This window comes from Anabrus simplex, chromosome 1 (genome assembly GCF_040414725.1).
Source record: "Anabrus simplex isolate iqAnaSimp1 chromosome 1, ASM4041472v1, whole genome shotgun sequence".
Taxonomy (NCBI): Eukaryota; Metazoa; Arthropoda; class Insecta; order Orthoptera; family Tettigoniidae; genus Anabrus; species Anabrus simplex.
This window is the reverse complement of record NC_090265.1, coordinates 444,594,312-444,611,947: the sequence shown is the minus strand read 5'-3', so window position 1 is coordinate 444,611,947 and position 17,636 is coordinate 444,594,312. Positions and strand designations below refer to the sequence as shown.

Genomic DNA, 17,636 nt, shown 5'->3' with positions numbered 1-17,636 from the left:
GCAGAAAGATTAATTAGGTGACAAGAGCAGCCTACGATGTTTATGTTACTAATTTCCAACTTCAAACATCCAGCCACACCATTCTAGCACCAAGAGCTAGGCAATTTTCTAATAGAATGCAGAATTCCTGGAAAGTTGAGAGAAAAGACTATCAATGTTAGCTCTAATAGCATCCCCTTCTAAATTAGGCACAGCGAGTAGACAACTCTGAATTTCATTGAGTTCAGGCCTAAAAAAATGTTACAATAATATGATATATTTTGAAGTAACTTTTATTGCTGCCATCAGCAGCAACAGAAAATGCATTTACCTGTAAACATGATACAATTTTCTCCTTTTCTTCCATGCACACTTCTATAATGACAGCCACTGTTTTCGTTCTAGCACACCCATATAGTTTAACGGTTTCCGAATCAGGAAACATTTTGTGAAACAAAGCCCCATGAAGTTGGCACAATTTACAGGCAAGTTATGTTCTACGATAAATGACGTAAATAAAGCCTCGACATTCATCACAGGATTTACATATTGGTTTTTACATGAAAATTTCAGTTTCTGGTTTTTCTCTACACACTGGAGACTCTTTGTATGTTTCTTCATTTGCACACATTTGAGTATATCGCACAATATGTATTGAATAGGTGAAAAAACTAACCTTTTAGCATCCTACATTCAGTATCTTCAATACGGATAGCAATGATTTTTATCACTTATATCGCACTTCCCGCCATGCGCAACTGAAAAATTACACCTACAATGTGAACGGTGGTCCCTTCCTGGGCTCACACATGGAAACTCGTCCCTATGCGTGCTTTTAAACACTGCATCATATTAGTCAAAAAATTATTAAGATGTACAACCAAGAAGCACTATTATATGACGTGACATGAGTATTGACACAGGTCCTGCCACTGGTAGACTTCTATGGCATGCCACTTCTGAGGTTAGGTTACTCGCTTGCGACTTCTACTCCCTACTATTAAGCTATTTGACTGTATTATAGACCAAAGAGGAGCACATGGATGGCCAGTGTGGCTGGCTACCCTGCCCTGTACTGCCCTCCAGTTGTGGTTATTAGAACTATTATTCAAACAGCCATACTCAGCCATACGATGTATGTGAGAAGAGCAATGAGACTGGCAACACTACAGGCGATCTGGCAACGCTGTGTCTACCGGCCTGTGCTAGACCAGTTTGTTTATCCCTCCCACTTCCTCAGTCCGAGTTACAACTCCGTACAGCTAATACATTATTTTTGACAGAGCCATCAGTGAAGTTGTGTTTTTGTTGTGTGTTTCAGAAATGGAGCATCAGAATTTAGAGCAACGCTGTGCAATAAAGTTTTGTGTTAAACTTGGTGAATCCACGAGTGTGACTTTTGAAAAGTTGAAACAGGTGTATGGGGAACAATGCTTATCAAGAGCACAAGTTTTCCACTGGCAAAAATCATTTTTGGAAGGCCAAGAACACGTTGAAGATGAACCTCGCTCAGCGAGACCAACTTCAAAAACTGATGAAAAGGTTGAACGTGTGAGGGATCTTGTGAGATCAGACAGTCGTTTAACAATAAGGATGATGAGTAAACAAGAAAAGGCTCAGAAAAAGAGTGATTCGTGTGAGACCGGACATTGCACACAAGTGGATGCTTCATCATGACAATGCCCCGTGTCACACGGCCATTTCCATCAGTGAATTTTTTACCTCAAAACGCATTACTGTTGTTCCTCAACCCCTCTATTCACCTGATTTGAGTCCTTGTGACTTTTCCTTTTCCCGAAATCGAAACATATCCTAAAAGGACATCATTTTGGAACTCCGGAGAACATTCAAAAGACTGTGACCGACCAGTTAAAAGCCATGCCAATTGAAGACTCCCAGCGCAGCTACCAAGAGTGTGAACAACAACTCCCCCGGTGTATAGCTGCCCAAGGGAACTACTTTGAAGGTGATAACATTGTTGTTTGAAAAAATAAAAACTTTAGTTAGTATAAAAACAGTCATTACTTTTCTCACACACCTTGTATATGAGGAAACGTGCAGGAGTTTAAAATAATACGAAAATTATTGAAACTGCTCTCAAAATCGAGGATTGGTCCCAGCGATCAGGAGATTGGGAGCAACGATGAAATATCAGGAGTCTCCTGCTTAAATTGAAGAGTTGGCACGTCTGAATAAGTCTCACCTAAAACACCACGTACGAGTTGAAGGCCAATAAAAATTGTACTTGCATAATGCATGCCCACTGATAAGAATGCACAGTTTAATCGAAGTCAATGTAAGCTCTAGGACTCCTATATACACTGACCGGCAAAGCTAATAGACCACTTGAATTTTCAAAGAAAAAAGCATGTTCAATCCAGAAACATTTGTTGAAAAAATTATCCAAGCAATGTCTGTTATTGCTAATCCTAAGTAATTTTTTCATGAAAATAATGTAAATAATAAAACAAATGTTTCAAAATTTAATATGCTTCTTCCTTTGAAAATTCAAGTGATCCATTAATTTTTCCGGTCAGTGTAGTTTGGAACTTGAACTGACCAAAAGTAAAAAGGCGAGTACTAATAGGAAGATTGAAAACAAATATACAAAGGATTTAAACAGTAGAAAGGTGTGTTAGAAATAACACCAATGGTATCCAATCAACAGTAGTACAATCATATTTGAAGCAATTAGCCATAGTGCCAGCTATCAAAAGTTTTGCAGCAGCATCAATGCCATTAACAGGTTACTATAAAATATATAGCTTCAAAGATATACAAATACCCATCCTAAATACATAAAAGCACATACATGAAAAACCACAGTAAAATAATGATTACATAATCTCATCTTGCTAAACTAATACACTAATGAGTCCCTTTAATAAATATACAAAGTTCTTTCTGATTTAAACAAAAAGAACAAATAAGTAGTGTAAAATAATATGCACATGAATGGGCTGTTTCATTTCTTTCTAAATAACAAGATAAGGGTTTTATAATGTGTTAAGTACCAACCTTTCCATTTTGCTTTCTATTACGGACTCAATGGTGGGGTTGACTAAAGAAGACAACTGTTGAAGTAGGCTGGCAACACATGCCAGCAATGGTTGAATCACAAGGTGAATCAGCTAAGTGAGAAGGAGTCCAAAGTCCAACCTCAAGCGAACTGAGCGAAGTGACGGGACAAGTTTACAACGTAACTGTCTAATTGGGTGGAAGAAACCGGTGACAATCAGTTTTCTTTATTCCTATATATCTTCTTAATATCTGCTCTATCTTTACAAACATATATTTACTGTAACCAATTACAAGAGTCTGCTATGGACCAACATAAATTTATAAACTGACCAGTAATATGACACCAATCATTCATGTTAGCTCAACAATGTTACAACGTAACATTATCAGTGTAACTGGTGGCAAATAAAATAAGTGGAAGAAATAATAGCTCTTGAACATATTGCAATGCCTCAATTAAAAACAAAATCCATGACACTCAACATTATATACCAAAATACATGGGCTTGCAATGTTCAAGAGAATATTTACCTCACAATCTTCACACCCAATCACCTGCACAATAATCTGAAGTATGTGCTTTGGAAAAAAAAAAAAAAAAGTAAAAGACTACGTAAATTCTACCTTTTCTTCTAAACATCATTCAACATTATCAGTAATAAACAGTACCTTCTCAGCTTCCAGTTGATTAAAAACAAACTCGACCACAACATCGTCTTCAATTCCAAGAATATCTGTGATCTTCTGAGCAATCCAAGGCTTGATGACGTCTAATTTCACTTTCGACATATCCACCTGTATATATAAAGAATTCTCAAATATAGACATTTATAAAATATACTGTATCACTGCCAGAGACATGAACCCTGATAGAGTTACAATAATGACTGCTGTTCTATGGGGTCAAACATTTGAGATCACTGACCTTCTGATCTCATGAAGTGAATAACAAAATTTACAAGAAAAAATAGTCATATGGGCAAACAATCAATGCCTAATTTTTATGAGTGAATAAAATATGAATAAAATTCATTAAAAATAAATAAGGTGTTTAATTTATAATCAACGAACTAATTTTAAAACCACAAAATTTATGATAAACCAAATACAGTAGAGACAATACACGATACTGAGCGAGATATCGAGGGACAGCTATTGGAGCTCACTCTAGCGGATAGACCTGAACGGTACTGATTCTGTCATAAGAGCACGTGTATTTTTGTGTGAAGGTTTTGGTGTTATTTATGCGTTTTCAGTGAGTTGACATAATTAAATAGTAGCGTGTGTCATTCCTTGATATTTCCTCTCAACATGAGGGGAAAGGTATGTGCTGTGTTTGGCTGCTGTAATTACGAAGTAGAGAAAAATGCGCGCTCGTTCTTCAGGTTCCCTCGTGACAAGAACATGTTAAGTAATATTGTGTTTGCATATATATTCTTCCAGTGACAGAGATTTTTATAGTACTTCATAATCTTCTGACCTGCTCGACCCATGTTTTAACGGGCTTAAAATATAATACGCATATTTTATTGTATAGTGCAGCAGTTAACCTTCAATACCGATATGTTGTTGTAGGTGTGATCTGTGGGTTTTGAAATGTCACAGAAGCGATTTGGATAAAGTGTACAAGAAAGAAGGGACGTTACGCTTGTATAATAATTATAAGATCTGTTCAGATCATTTCCAGGCCAGCCACTTTAAAAATTCCTCGACTATACAGCCAAGGGTATGTTACATTTTTACTCTAATTGTACGTAAATATTCCTCAAAGTATCACTATCGACAACATTTTCAAACTTTTCTTTCTTTTATCCCTCTTCTCAGATTAAAGCCGGGATTTTATAGATTTTCTTTTTGTTAGTAGGCTTCATGTTAAGAGGAAAATTGTCCAGCTATTAAATGTTAATTCATTGCATCATATGTGTAAGGAATGTGCCGATATTTTTATTGACAAATGTCTTAATGTGATGATACAATGTTTTTAAATGAGGAAAAAAGACAAATCCAACCGTAAGATTTCAGGCAGGTATGCTAAAGCTAAAAAAGTAATGCATAAATGAAAGATCAAGCCATTTCACAGCAGTCCATTTCACACCTTGTTTATATGTCTAATTTCAGTCTTTGAATAATAACCTTTCAATAATTCTTCATTCATTTATCCAAAATTGCTTTAGCAACTTCAAAGTTAATATCTCAATACCACTGTCTTTCTAGACGTAATTTATTTATCCATTTCCGTATATACATTTCCACTGATATTTGAATTTAGCGCGATTTGTTCAGGTCAAGTCACCAGGAGCGCCACCGTCGAATTTCTCCCATTTTAGCAAGGCGAAATCCGTAAGTGCCGTGTATTGTCTCTACTGTATTTGGATAAACTCAACATAAAGACATTCAATTAAATTTAGAAGGAAATTAAAATAAGTAATACCATTTAAAAGATATCAACTTAGACATAATAAATTTAAAAATTAATCCACATTAACCCAATCGGATAATTTGACGACCCTAGCTCGCAAAAGTTATTCGTGGCATATGAATCCAATGACGAGCTCAGCTCGCGGCGATGCACTGCTGCATATCAATACATGTAGTTCAGTTACTAACTCACAGATGCCACATGTATGCATTCTGAACTGAAGTTTAGACATGTGGCTTTGGTTATTTCCCAAGCTCCAGGTTATCACACACTTCTGGAACAAGAGATAAAAGAATCTTTGTTCATATTATTTCGCTCACATCAGTTGCAATCATGGCGTCAAGCAGATTTGTTGGTGTTGATGAAGATGGAACATGAAAGCTAACAGATAGTGTTTTAAAGAGTGAATATGAAGACAGTGATCTTTGTGACGATGAAATAGACCCTGAAGGTCTTAGTTCAAGTTCCAGTGATGCGTGTAGTAGTGCTGATGACACAGAAAGCGATACAAATCATGACGGTGGGCAAGTCTACGGCGAGACCACGTGACATCCCGAGAGGCCTAGTTTTGTGTAGGCTGGGAATACATCACCGACGATCTATGCGCTTTTAACTCCTAAAGGGGTAAGACCCCTCAGTGTGTTTTTGTGGTGCTGACTTCACCATGCGAGATTTAAATGGGTTTTCTCAGTGAACTGCTACGGTATTTAAATACGATGTGAATGGGTTAAAACAATTAAAATTCAATAAAACCAGACCACTATCCCTCATAAAGCACATGACAAGCTTTACCAGCTGCTTATGATGCAATACCGGTATGAACATGGCTGAGTAGTGGGTGTGTGATGGTAGTGCTCCTCAATATCTTGTGATTTTGGTTGTACGTAGTTTGAATAACGAAGTGAAACCGTGTTTGAGAATTGATGTATGTATTACATTTTTATTAGATCTTAATTAGTGATGTATTACGAGCCAAGTTTAAGTTATTTGAGGAGGAATCTGTTAATGTAAACATTGAGGTGAAGTGCTACCAACTTGAACATATTTCCAAAGAGTAGTGAAGAGCAGTTACCGTCAACTTACACAATCGATTCTTATATCGATCGTGATACCATTCTTCGCCATCATGAGCTCTTGAGTAGCACGTCAGAAGGCTGTTTCTACGCAATATATAAATTCTAAGATTCAGTGCAGTAACTGTCAAGGTTGGTTCCATTGCAAATGTGTTAATATAGGAGACGTTGAATTAAATTTCTTAAAATCTGAAAATCAAGTTTGGAGGTGTGCTCGTTGTGAAAAGGAAAGACCAAATAGTGTACATGGCTTGGAACTAGCAATAGCACCATCTATTGGCGACATCTATCAGCTCTTACTTGAGTTGAAGAAAGAAGTTGCGGAGGTTAAGAAATCAAGTATAGAGGCTGAGCGAGAGTTAGGCAAAAGTTTGGAGTTAGCTCACATAAAATTGGATGAGAATGCAACATTCATTAAAAAGCAGTCGGAAGTAATAAATCAGTGCATGGAGAAAATGGAAAAATTGAGAGAAGAAAATTTAAATCTTAAGAAGCAACTAAAAGACACACAAATACAGTTAGATGAACTTGATCAGTATGGTCGTCGTAACATGGTTGAAATTTTAGGCATACCTGAACGAGTTAATGAGGATGTTTATGAAATTGCTAAGCATGTAGATCGAGTATTAAATGTGGAGATCAAGAATGAATCGATTGATGCATGTCATAGGTTGAAGAGGCAATTGCATCAAGCTTCAGGTGCCATTGTAGTGAAGTTTGTACACCGTAGTGTCAAGAATGAACTCATTCAAAAACGCAGGGTTAAAAGGGATTTAAATGCGTCTCATCTCGGATTTTCTGAGTATGAGACGGTGTATATAAACCACAGTTTGACGTCCCTACGAAGAAAGGTCCTTGGCCAAGCTCGAAAAATTAAGGAGAGAAATTATGCTTTTCTATGGGTAGATCATGGAGGTAACATTAAACTCCGAAAAAGAGAGGGTGATCAGCAGGTGTTTAATCTAAAAACCCTGGACGATGTGAATGGATTAAATGAGACTGTGTAACTTTTGTGTTTTGAGAAAAATGATTTTTAATGCAATTAATATTTACTACCAGAATGTAAGAGGGTTAAACGCTAAAATTTCGGAATTTTATGTTAACAATAGTGAATCAGAATATGATATTCTGTTGATTACGGAAACATGGTTACAATCTCATGTTGCTAACAGCGAACTGTTTAGTAGGAATTTTAATGTGTATAGAAAAAATCGTGGAGGTACAAGGAAAGGAGGAGGCACATTAATAACTGTTAAAGGTTCTATAGTATCAAGACAAATAACGTTAGATTTTGGTGAAACTGAAGCAGTTTGTGTAAAAATTATAGTTAATGGTCACAGTTATGTAATAATGTCAGTGTATTTTCCACCTGTAACCAAATTGGAAGCATATTTGGACTTCTATAGATTGTTTGAAGTTAATAAGGACCTTCCCAATTTAGATCTTATTATAGCTGGTGACTTTAATATGCCATTAATTACTGGTGAGCAAAGTAATCTTGTAAATTTTGGACCTGCATATAGATCCTTAGCTGAGTTTATGTCACTCTATCAGTTGCACTTGGTCAATAATATTCTTAATGCAAATGGAAATACACTTGATCTTATTATTACGAATGTTAACACATTAACAGTATATAGAGATGAGTGCCCCTTAATTAAGGAGGATAGTTATCATCCTGCAATTGCAGTCACGCTACTATTAAACAGAGAGCGTAGCCATGTTTCACAACAACCTGAACAACCTAAGCAGTTATTTGACTTTAGAAGGGCTAATTTCTTTCAAATGTATAAAATGTTCGAGCGAATGGATTGGTCTAGGATTGTAGAATTTACAGACGCTGACCAGGATGTTGAGTATTTTTATGCTCAAGTACACTCTGTATTTTGTGAAACGGTACCAATGAAGAATTTTCACACAAAGAAAAAGTATCCTCCATGGTTTAGTAAAGACATAATAAATAACTTGAAACTGAAGGAAATCTACAGAAAGCGAAGGAAACATTCAGAGTACAGTAGGGTAACATTTAACCAGTTAAGGAGAGAAACGAAACATATGATCAGTAAAGCGTATAAGAATTATATTTCTAGACTTGAAGAGAATATCAAAAGTGATGTTAATCAGTTCTGGAGCTATATGAAATGCAAAAGAAATACCAAGGAGGGTCTGCAACAGGGCATGAAATTTAACAATATCTTACTCAATAATAATAAAAGTATAGCTGATGGCTTTGCAACCTTTTTGGATCGGTATATTCGAAACCTCCACCAACCTATGATATTCCTGATTCATCTGATGTATATGTTAATTATCCATTATCTTTAGAATTAGTGGATGAAAAGGAATATATGCTAGCTATTAAAAAATTAAAACCTAAAAGGTCATGTGGTGTTGATGGAATACCGCCATACGTACTGAAAGCGTGTTCTAATGTGTTGGATTTTCCCTTACGAGCCTTATATAACATTGTGGTAAAAACGCAGACCTTTCCAAAAATATGGAAGATAGCGAAAGTATGTCCAGTTTTTAAATGTGGGGACAGTAAAAATATTGAAAACTATCGCCCTGTTTGTATTTTGTGTGCACCGACTAAAGTATTTCAGCAAATAATATACACGCGTATATTTACATCATGTGAGGGTCGGTATACATTTCAATCAGCATGGTTTTATGCCAGGTAGATCAACTACGACTAATCTATTAAAATTTATACAATATGCGTATGCAGTTTTGAATAATCAAGGACAGGTCGACGTAATATACACAGATTTTTCCAAAGCCTTCGACAAATTAGATCACAGCATTTTAATGAAAAAATTGTCATGCTTTGGTCTGACCCCTCCTTGGTTAAAACTGCTTGCATCTTAGTGCACGGAAACAATATGTTTACTATCATCAACATGAGTCTTTCGCATACAATGTTACTTCTGGTGTACCACAAGGGTCTAACCTTGGTCCTTTATTCTTTATTTTATATATTAATGATTTGCCCACTAGAATTAGGTTTTCTCAGTGTTTATTATATGCTAATGATGTCAAACTTTATAAAGAGATAAAAAATGTTGATGATATGTTGAAATTACAATATGATTTGGATTACTTACATGCATGGAGTATTGAAAACTGTTTGCAACTTAATATAAATAAATGCTGTTTCCTTCAGATTTCAAATAAGAAAAATACATTGAATTATAAATATAAAATTAATAATGAAGAACTCAAAGTTGTTCACTCTGTTAATGACTTAGGGGTAATTGTTACAAGAAATTTATCTTTCAAGGATGGTTAACGATTCCTATAAGAAATTGGGTTTTATAATTAGAAATTCAAGAGATTTTTCTAACACGTATGCACTCGCCTTATTGTTCAATAGTATTGTCCGATCAAAACTTGAGTATTCATGTATAATTTGGTCTCCATGTTAAAAATCTTATCAAAATCAAATTGAAAGGGTGCAGAAACGCTTTTTAAGATATATTTATTATAAAAAATATAAGATATTCCCCTTTAGAAAATATGTTTCATTTGGATTTTTGTTGAATGAATTTAATGTATCGCTAGCCAATAGGCATGTAATAGCTCAACAAATTTATCTCTATAAGATGGTTAATGCATTGACGATAATAGTTCGCTTCACGAGTTATGCTTTAATGTTAGAAAAGGACATTTAAGATTTCGGCAATTGTTTATTACTCCAGTCTCCAAAACTGTATTTTTTAAGAACTCTCCGTTTATCAATATGTGTGAAACATACAATAACTTAATTAACAAGTATCATATAGATCTTGACTTTGCTTATGAATATGACACACATGTAAATATATTAAAAGAATTTTTCTCGTCGAAGTGATTTGTTTATATGTATAATATTCACATGATTTTGTTACAATTTTTTTGTTTGATTTATTAGCAGGCTTCTGTATATGATATATTGTTTCATCCATTTCATACAGAGCATTATCATTTCATTTACATAGCGTTTTCACATGATGTTCTTTTTGGTATTTCTATGTTATTTGTTCAAATAATTTGTAAAAGCCACCTATAATTGGAGCGTGTGTCTGTTGGTGGCACATTTATTAAATAAATAAATAAATATTGTGTTTGACAGATTCAAATTCCTTTGCACATCAGCCAGAAACATACATACCTTGAGGATATCCATTACGGTCAGCTGGGCAACGTAAATACGGACTGGTGGTGATCACTCCTCAACAAGACAGAATGTATGGCTATACTGTGGCAAATCTACAGACAGCCCATGCAGGCTCCCATACGTCTGTTGTCTGCTTAACTCCTTGAGCGCCAAGGTATGAATTTTCATTCCTCCGTGAACTTTCCGAAAGTGCCACGAAAGATATTTCATTCCTCTTGCAGACAGTTTTAGAAACCGTTACAGTTCTTCCTTTTCCAGTAGATGGTAGCATATATCACATTCGTATCAACGCATGTAGTCTCCAAATTTACCACCATAAGCTGCATAAAATTATTTGTTTTCCAGTAACGAATATTTTAAAACGTGAAGGTTAAGTCCATGCATCTCGCACACACGTCAACGGTGATGGCGGACTTACGAGATGCATTTACAAATGATAATTCGCCGATTACAAAATAGTTTAGGGAATGACCATGATTATGCAGAGTTAGAAAGTGGACTTTCATAAGTGTTGAAGACTCTTCTACCGGGCGAGTTGGCCGTGCGGTTAGGAGCTCGCAGCAGTGAGCTTGCATCTGGGAGAGAGTGGATTCGAACCCCACTGTCGGCAGCCATGAATATGGTTTTCCGTGATTTCCCATTTTCACACCAGGCAAATGCTGGGGCTGTACCTTAATATTAAAGCCACGGCCGCTTCCTTCCCATTCCTAGGCCTTCCCTGTCCCATCGTCGCCATAAGACCTATCTGTGTTGGTGCGACGTATAGCGAATAGTGAACAGAACAGAAGACTCTTCTAGTAAGGTTATAGTTGATGAGAGTGATTCTGAAAACCATTTCGCAAGTGGAAATTGCCATGATTAGAGATCATTTGGACAGTAACGAAGATTTCCATGGTAATAACAATAAAATCACCACGTTGCCACCATACAGTGGTCACCCCTGATAGTGATTTACCATACCGACCATCTCACCTTTTCGAGTTACCTGGACCAAAATATGCTCCTCCTCATGATGCTGAACCTATAGCCTATATTTTTACTTTTATGACATTATCATTCCAAATAACAATTTTATCTAAAACAACAGTCAAGAAATATCAACAGTTGTGTGTCCTACTAATTGTTCAGTACTACACATCTGCCTTGAAATGTCCGACTCATTGGCTGAATGACCCGTGTTGAGGCCTTCGGTTCAGAGGGTCCCGGGTTCGATTCCCGGCCGGGTCGGGGATTTCAATCGCCTTTGATTAATTCTTCAGGCCCAGGGACTGGGTGTTAGTGTTTGTCCGAACACTTTCCTCTTCATATTCACACTACACTACCAACCACCACAGAAACAAGCAATAGTGATTACATCCCTCCATATAGGATTAGCGTCAGGAAGGGCATCCGGCCGTAAAAAAGGGCCAAATCCACATGTGCGACGCATTTCGCACCTGCAACCCCACAGGTGTGGAAAAAGCTGTAGAAAAAGAAGAAGACATACCTGCCTTAAAATATGGATTTACATTAACTGAATTTCAAATGTTTAAATTCATGATTTATTTTAATTTAAAGTGTCATTAATTCGAAGAGATATTCCTTTTACATAACAGAAAACATTTTCACAGAAAACGGGTATAAAATGGGAGAGTAATAATTTTTTTCTAGAGTTGCAAATCGAACAAAAAGTGGTTGGACCGGGCGAGTTGGTCATGCAGTTAGGGGCGCATGGGTGTGAGCTTGCATCCGAAAGATAGTGGGTTCGAATCCCACTGTCGGCAGTCCTGAAGGTGGTTTTCCGTGGTTTCCCATTTTCACACCAGGCAAATTCCGGGGCTAGACCTTAATTAAGGCCACAGCTGCTTCCTTCCAACTCCTGGGCCTTTATCATCACCATAAGACGTATCTGTGTTGGTGCGACGTAAACCCACTAGCAAAAAAACAAAAACAAAAAAAAGTGGTTGGCACTTTTGGCTCGTACCTAACAAATATGTGTGGCAATGAGAGGGTTAACTACTCTCAGTTTGAGTGGTGTGCCACTCCTCACCCAAATGAGACAATAAGTAACGAGGATAGTGTTACAACTTCTCTTACAGTCATCAGTAGAGACGGGAATTTGCCTACTTCCCTATTTTATTCCTGTATTCAGAAACGTAGGCTTTTGAGATATAAATCTGTTTGAGGGTCTTTTTAGCTATTATTCGTTGGTTTTATTGTGCTTATAAATGCCTATTTCAGGGGTTTGTGCCTATTTGGAGTATAATTGCCTATTTGATGTCTTCTGACTTTATTTTAAAACAGCAGATTTTCTTGCAGTTTATTACATTGTAGCTAGTGTCCTCAACAGAATTATCTTCTCTTTTCTCAATATCTGTTTAACCCACGAACAAAAATGGGAATTTTCAGAAGTCACCAGAAATAGTTCTAGGGTAATTTCCATCAGGAGAAACAAGGAACAATTTGACCTCTAAGCCTTCAACCCCTCCAACCTCTTAAGACATATGCGAGAACCAGTCAACTTCAAGCTGTGTTGCACAAGCCATATGCCCTGTACCTTCTTTTCGATGCGAACTCCTGTATGCGTACGCTTTACGTTCAGAACGTGTTGTGATTCATTGTGAAGTGGAAGAAGAAGAAGTGTGTGTGCTGCAATGCCCAAAGAAAAATCGTCAAGGCCCTACTGGCTGAAGCAGTGGATCACAGGGAATCCCAAATTCACTACGGAAGGAAGGGTAGTCCGTCAAGCTTGCTGTAAGGAGGTAAATTCGTTTGTTCCTTTTATTTTTTTTTTTGTGATTGAGAACTATGATGGTATTTCATTGTAGCATATATAGGCCTATTAATTTATGTATTGTGGCAAGTTGTTTTGTTGCAATGCTGTATTAGTCATGAACTTATTTAATGCATGCCTCTCCCGTAGTTATTTTCCGACAAAGTGGAAAGATACACAAGTTGTCCCAGTTCCAAAAAGGTCGCCAGCTAATGTAGCATCCGACTTTCGTCCTGTATGCATTCTTTCAGCACTGTCTAAAGCTCTAGAAAAATTGATCTATAGCCAACTTGAACAGTATCTGGAAAAATATTCTCTGCGTGACCCCTTCCAATGTGGTTTCAAGAAAGGACATAGCACAGGGACGGCACTGCTAAGAATTACAGACGACATTAGACGAGCTATAGATGAGCGGAAAGTGACTATACTTATTCTACTTGACTTCAGTAGTGCGTTTGACACAGTAAATATTGACATATTATTAGCGAAACTACAAAGATTTAATCTGAGTCCCTCTGCTATTCAGCTCTTTGCTTCATACCTCTCCAATCGGCGACAACGTGTTGTCATAAACGGCACTACCACAGACTGGAAGACGAAGCAAACAGGTGTTCCACAGGGATCCGTGCTTGGACCTCTTCTGTTTACTCTATATATCAATGACATATCTTCTCAGTTCAGTAACTGTAAGTATCATTTATATGCAGATGATCTACAAATATATTATCACTGTAAAGCTATTGATATTGAGTTTGGAATTCATCAGATGAATTCCATTTTAAATTTGATTAGCTCCTATTCTAATAAGAATTGTTTATTAATTAATCCTAAAAAGACACAAGCTATTATAATAGGGCAACAAAGGCAGTTAAATATCCTTAATAAGAAATTATTGCCTTCACTTTTGCTTTGTGGTGTAGCTATACCATTTCAGAAGTCGGTAAAAAATCTTGGAATTATCATAAGTGACACACTAGATTGGAGTGAGCACATAACAAGCATCTGTAGGAAAATTCACTCGTCACTTCACCCTCTCAAAACTCGCCAATCACTTCTTCCACTAAGCTTGAAATTAAACTTATCCAGACTCTCATATTTCCCATACTTAATTATTGTGATATTGTAATGATAGATGCCACCATGGAACAGACACTAAAATTACAGAGGGCAATGAACTCATGCATTAGGTTTATATTTTCAATTAAATTTTCAACTCATATCTCCCCCTATTATGAACTTCTCTCCTGGTTAAAAATCGATAAACTACGACATCTTCACGTTGCTACTCTTGTATTTCGTCTGCTGAATGAATCTAAACCCCAGTATTTATCCTCAAAGTTTAATTTACTCTCCTCCTCTCATGAACACAACACACGATCGACTACGACACTCTCAATTCCTGTGCATCGCTCATCTTCATTTAACCGCTCCTTTCAAGTGTCTGGTGCAAGGCTATGGAATTCCCTTCCAGTCAGTGTTAGGAATTGCACTTCCTTAGCTTCTTTCAAGCGGTCTTGCCGAGATTACCTATTAAATGTACAACCAGCTTGTATGAATGGAAGAATGAATGAGGTTAGGATTTATATTTTGTTAAATTATTTCATTATTCTGTTTTATAAAGTTTATTAGATATGTGGTTAAGTGTAAGAGAGGGCCGTGAGCCTTAACTTCGCCACAAATGAAGGCATAAAATAAATAAATAAATAAACTTTCAATAATTCATATTGCTAAAATACAAATAATAATTTAATTACTGAATGAGGAGTTAGAACGCCGATGGTCTCTTGTCATAGAATGGATGAAAATTAAATCGGAATTTTGAACTGTGATTCATTTCCTGTGAAAATAGATATTTGCAACAGTAATTCAATTTTTAAAACTCCCTTTAAAAATAGCGAATTCTATTACACTTCCACTAAGCCTTCGCGAAACACAGGTTGCAAATCCAATGTAGCCCGGCTAGGACGATGCCACAGCGTGTTTTACAAGGTTTCCAAGACTGTCCTTTACAAGATCAGGCCAGCGAAAAACCGTTGGTCTGGATTGGTGAGGTCCAGTTAGTAACCGTTGTGCTGGTGGTGGGGGTGGCGGGGAAGCAAAGAGAGACTGTGGGGCGTAAGCTCCCAGGTTAACAAGCCTCTAGCATCCCCTCAAGAGTCTTGCCAAATTGTGACAAAAATAAGGTTTTTTTCTTTTGCTAGTGGCTTCACTTCGCACCGACACAGGGAGGTCTTATGGCGACAATGGGATAGGAAAGGGCTAGGAGTGGGAAAGAAGCAGCCGTGGCCGTAAATAAAGTACAGCCCCAGCATCTGCCTGGTGTGAAAATGGGAAACCACGGAAAACCATCTTCAGGACTGCCAACAGTGGGATTCGAACCCACTATCCCCTGGATGCAAGCTCACAGCTGCGCGCCCCCAAGCGCACACCCAACTCGCCCAGTAAAATAAGGTCATAGTCGCATGTCACGACAGTTTCAAATTGCACGGTTTTTAATTTTCAACGAGTGTGGCGGCCTTGTGGGCACACATTATGCAGGATCTATTGCAGGCAACAGAAACTAGTTTTCATGACATCTGACCCGGCTGACCAAAGCCAGCAAATAGAAACAAATAAAATGTACATAAATCTGATATTTATAGTGCCTCCATTTTCATTCTTCTATATAAGTAAGAATACTGCTAGATGGATCCTTGGCAAGCATGAAGACCTGACCTCTCCACGCTACTCCGGTATCGTTTCACATCTTTTTTATTATATTTTTCACCTGGTGAACAACACGATACTGCCAAATTATAACTGCGTTGAGGACATATATCCATGTAAATTACTAATTCCCTTGTTCCTACTTTAAAGTTTTGTACTTCTAGAAACATCATCTCTAATATTTTATTTTATTAAACAAATGCATGATATATACTAAGCATAACTGCTCATTAGCCCAACCGTAGAAATTTAAGATATAGGGAGAATGTAATTTATGCAAATTTTATTACTACATACATGCATACATAATCATTATAGACTGTTATGCCTTTCAGCGTTCAGTCTGCAAGCCTCTGTGAATTTATTAAACGTTGCCACAATCCTCAATTTGCAACTCGTGCTGTGGCCTCATTTAGTTCTATACCTCTTATCTTCAAATCGTTAGAAACCGAGTCTAACCATCGTCTTGGTCTACCTCTACTTCTCTTACCCTCCATAGCAGAGTCCATTATTCTTCTAGGTAACCTATCCTCCTCCATTCGCCTCACATGACCCCACCACCGAAGACGGTTTATGCGTACAGCTTCATCCATCAAATTCATTCCTAAATTAGCCTTTATCTCCTCATTCCGAGTACCCTCCTGCCATTGTTCCCACCTGTTTGTACCAGCAATCATTCTTGCTACTTTCATGTCTGTTACTTCTAACTTATGAATAAGATATCCCGAGTCCACCCAGCTTTCGCTCCCGTAAAGCAAAGTTGGTCTGAAAACAGACCGATGTAAAGATAGTTTCGTCTGGGAGCTGACTTCCTTCTTACAGAATACAGTTGATAGCAACTGCGAGCTCACTGCATTAGCTTTACGACAACTTGATTCAATCTCACTATATTACCATCCTGGGAGAACACACAACCTAAATACTTGAAATTATCGACCTGTTCTAGCTTTGTATCACCAATCTGACATTCAATTCTGTTGAATTTCTTACCTACTGACATCAATTTCGTCTCGGAGAGGCTAATTTTCATACCATACTCATTGCACCTATTTTCAAGTTCCAAGATATTAGACTGCAGGCTTTCGCCACAATCTGCCATTAAGACCAAGTCGTCAGCATAGGCCAGACTGCTTACTACATTTCCACCTAACTGTGGTTCATGTTTGTGGGTTACTGTAGTCACGTCCTAGTTCGTAAACCATGGGCAACGGCTGAGTGGCCTAGTAAGTGGTCCTGAGAGTCAGGATACCAGTTGCTATGGAATGGGAGTGGGCATCTCGAACATACGAGTCGTGGCCCTCCTTGTGCTCAGGAGGCTAGGACTATACAATCCACTGGTGGTCCTTAACCCGTTAGAGGAGAGATCCTCTCTTGGACTATGTGCAAGTAGGGTAGCATCCTGCTTCATGAATTTACCGAGCTCAGAACATTTTAAGCAAGCCTCGGACCTATGGGAGTAACGGAGTCCCACTCCCATTTGACAGGCGAGGGACTCCTTGGAAACAATTGTTTTTTTTAAATTTTATTATA

General features: G+C 37.4%; 1 protein-coding gene across 3 annotated transcripts in view; it reads right to left on the bottom strand.

The window, feature by feature from the left end:
- Srrm1 (Serine-arginine repetitive matrix 1) overlaps positions 1-17,636 on the bottom strand; it is a 638,713-nt gene that overhangs the window by 551,113 nt on the left and 69,964 nt on the right. For all 3 annotated transcript variants that reach the window (XM_067135198.2, XM_067135197.2, XM_067135199.2), the window contains exon 3: positions 3,670-3,795. In XM_067135198.2, the coding sequence (XP_066991299.2) occupies positions 3,670-3,795 (126 nt within the window). The remainder of the gene's footprint in view (positions 1-3,669; positions 3,796-17,636) is intronic.